The sequence below is a fragment of the Cibotium barometz genome, chromosome 38, assembly GCF_041138505.1.
Source record: "Cibotium barometz isolate CiBa-2024 chromosome 38, ASM4113850v1, whole genome shotgun sequence".
In the NCBI taxonomy this organism is placed as follows: domain Eukaryota; kingdom Viridiplantae; phylum Streptophyta; class Polypodiopsida; order Cyatheales; family Cibotiaceae; genus Cibotium; species Cibotium barometz.
Window position 1 is genome coordinate 30915779 of NC_141083.1, and position 1518 is coordinate 30917296.

Here is a 1518-nt window from a genome sequence, read left to right on the forward strand (position 1 = left end):
TATGGCTTAGCTTAGGTTAGTGTTTAGATTAATGGTGGGTCTAGGATTACGAGGTGATTAAGACCTTACTTAGTTTTAGAGCTTTGCATTAGGGTTATTTCTCTTGTGAAGTGATGCCCATAAGTGAAGCGTTACTTAACAAGATTGCATTAGTCTTCATTTAGGGTCTCCATTGTTTTCCTCTTGCATTAGTAGAGAGCATTTTTTCTCTATTCAAGATTAGGTCTCTCCAATAGCTTAGGTCTATCTCTCTTAGATTAGCTTAGCTTAGTATTTTTCACATCATTAGCACCACCATACCCATGGTCCAGAGATAGGCGGGCCGTTATGCAAACACTCGATTGGATGATAGGCAATGGCATCTCAAGAGTCTACGGTGAAGTAAGCTGCAAAAAGTGTGGTGATCACATGGTGGACGTGGATCTTCAATCGGCCTTTTATCGTCTGAGCAGCTATTTTCTGTCTAATAAAGATTCCATGCATGACCGGGCGCCCAGACACTGGACTACACCACAGCTCCTGATTTGCCAAATCTGCCTCCAAAGCGACCATGTCTGGCCCGCTGTGAGCGCCAAGAAACGCAGCATCAACTGGCTCTTTTTGCTCCTCACAGAAACCTTGGGCATATGCACATTAGAGCAGCTGAAATACTTCAGCAAACACACCCGCAAGCACAGAAGTGGTGCCAGCGAGGTAAGTGATGATCAGCACCCAGCAACGAATGCGCCAGAAGTTGCAGATACAATCAGCCGGAAGAGGGAGTGCTTGAAGCGAAGCAAGCGAAGCGCAGTTGACCAGATCCGAAATCAGCGTGGAGCTCCTGACAGATTCGAAATCAACGCGCAGCGCCGGTGAAATAAAAGCTGGCCATTTTTGCATTTGAAATAAAAGATTCTCTTTTATTTTTTTGAGACTAAGGTTTTTTAAAAAAAAAACCTTTAAGAGGTTGTTCCTATGGAAAAAAGGAAGGATGTTCTTTTACCTCTTTTTTGGAAAATTCTCTGCATTATGCCGATGCCTCAAGGATGGGAATGCACGCACAGTCTATGAGCAATGTCAGGACGAAGAAGATGCTATGCAAAAATAAAGATGCAGACAGAGATGCAAAAATGGATGAAGACAAAGACGAAGATGTCAATGAAGATGAACAAGATGCTGTCTATGTTGATTATTATGTCATGTCATAATGACGAATGAATTATGCCCTCTCTTACCCAAATGTATGGACACCTCTAACCACCGATGATGTAGGTTATGTGTTTCTATGATGCTCACAATATCTCTCAATAGGCCATGTAGCCCTCAAGGGGGGATTGATGGGGAGTTGGGTCTCCATGACCAACAAATGATGACAAATGATAATGATGCCCATGGATATGATGATGATGCTATGATGATGATGGGGTATGGGAGAGGAATGTTTTTCATGTCATGTCATTTTCTTTTCGCAATGTAGAAGCTATGCTCCCTATGAGCGATGCTAATTTCTTTTATGTACTGTAGAGCTATACTCCTTAT

General features: G+C 42.6%; 1 protein-coding gene across 1 annotated transcript; it reads left to right on the forward strand.

Annotated features, from left to right (window-relative positions):
* The first annotated feature begins 280 nt into the window (after positions 1-280).
* LOC147616595 (uncharacterized) lies at positions 281-855 on the forward strand. Its single transcript, XM_086777177.1, has one exon. The coding sequence runs from the start codon at positions 328-330 to the stop codon at positions 853-855; it is 528 nt and encodes a 175-aa protein (XP_086633303.1). The 5' UTR covers positions 281-327.
* Positions 856-1518: the final 663 nt, after the last annotated feature.

What these genes read in the sequence shown, in the direction of transcription:
- LOC147616595 (XM_086777177.1), top strand. Translation starts at nt 328, where the DNA reads ATGCAAACACTCGATTGGATGATAGGCAATGGCATCTCAAGAGTCTAC.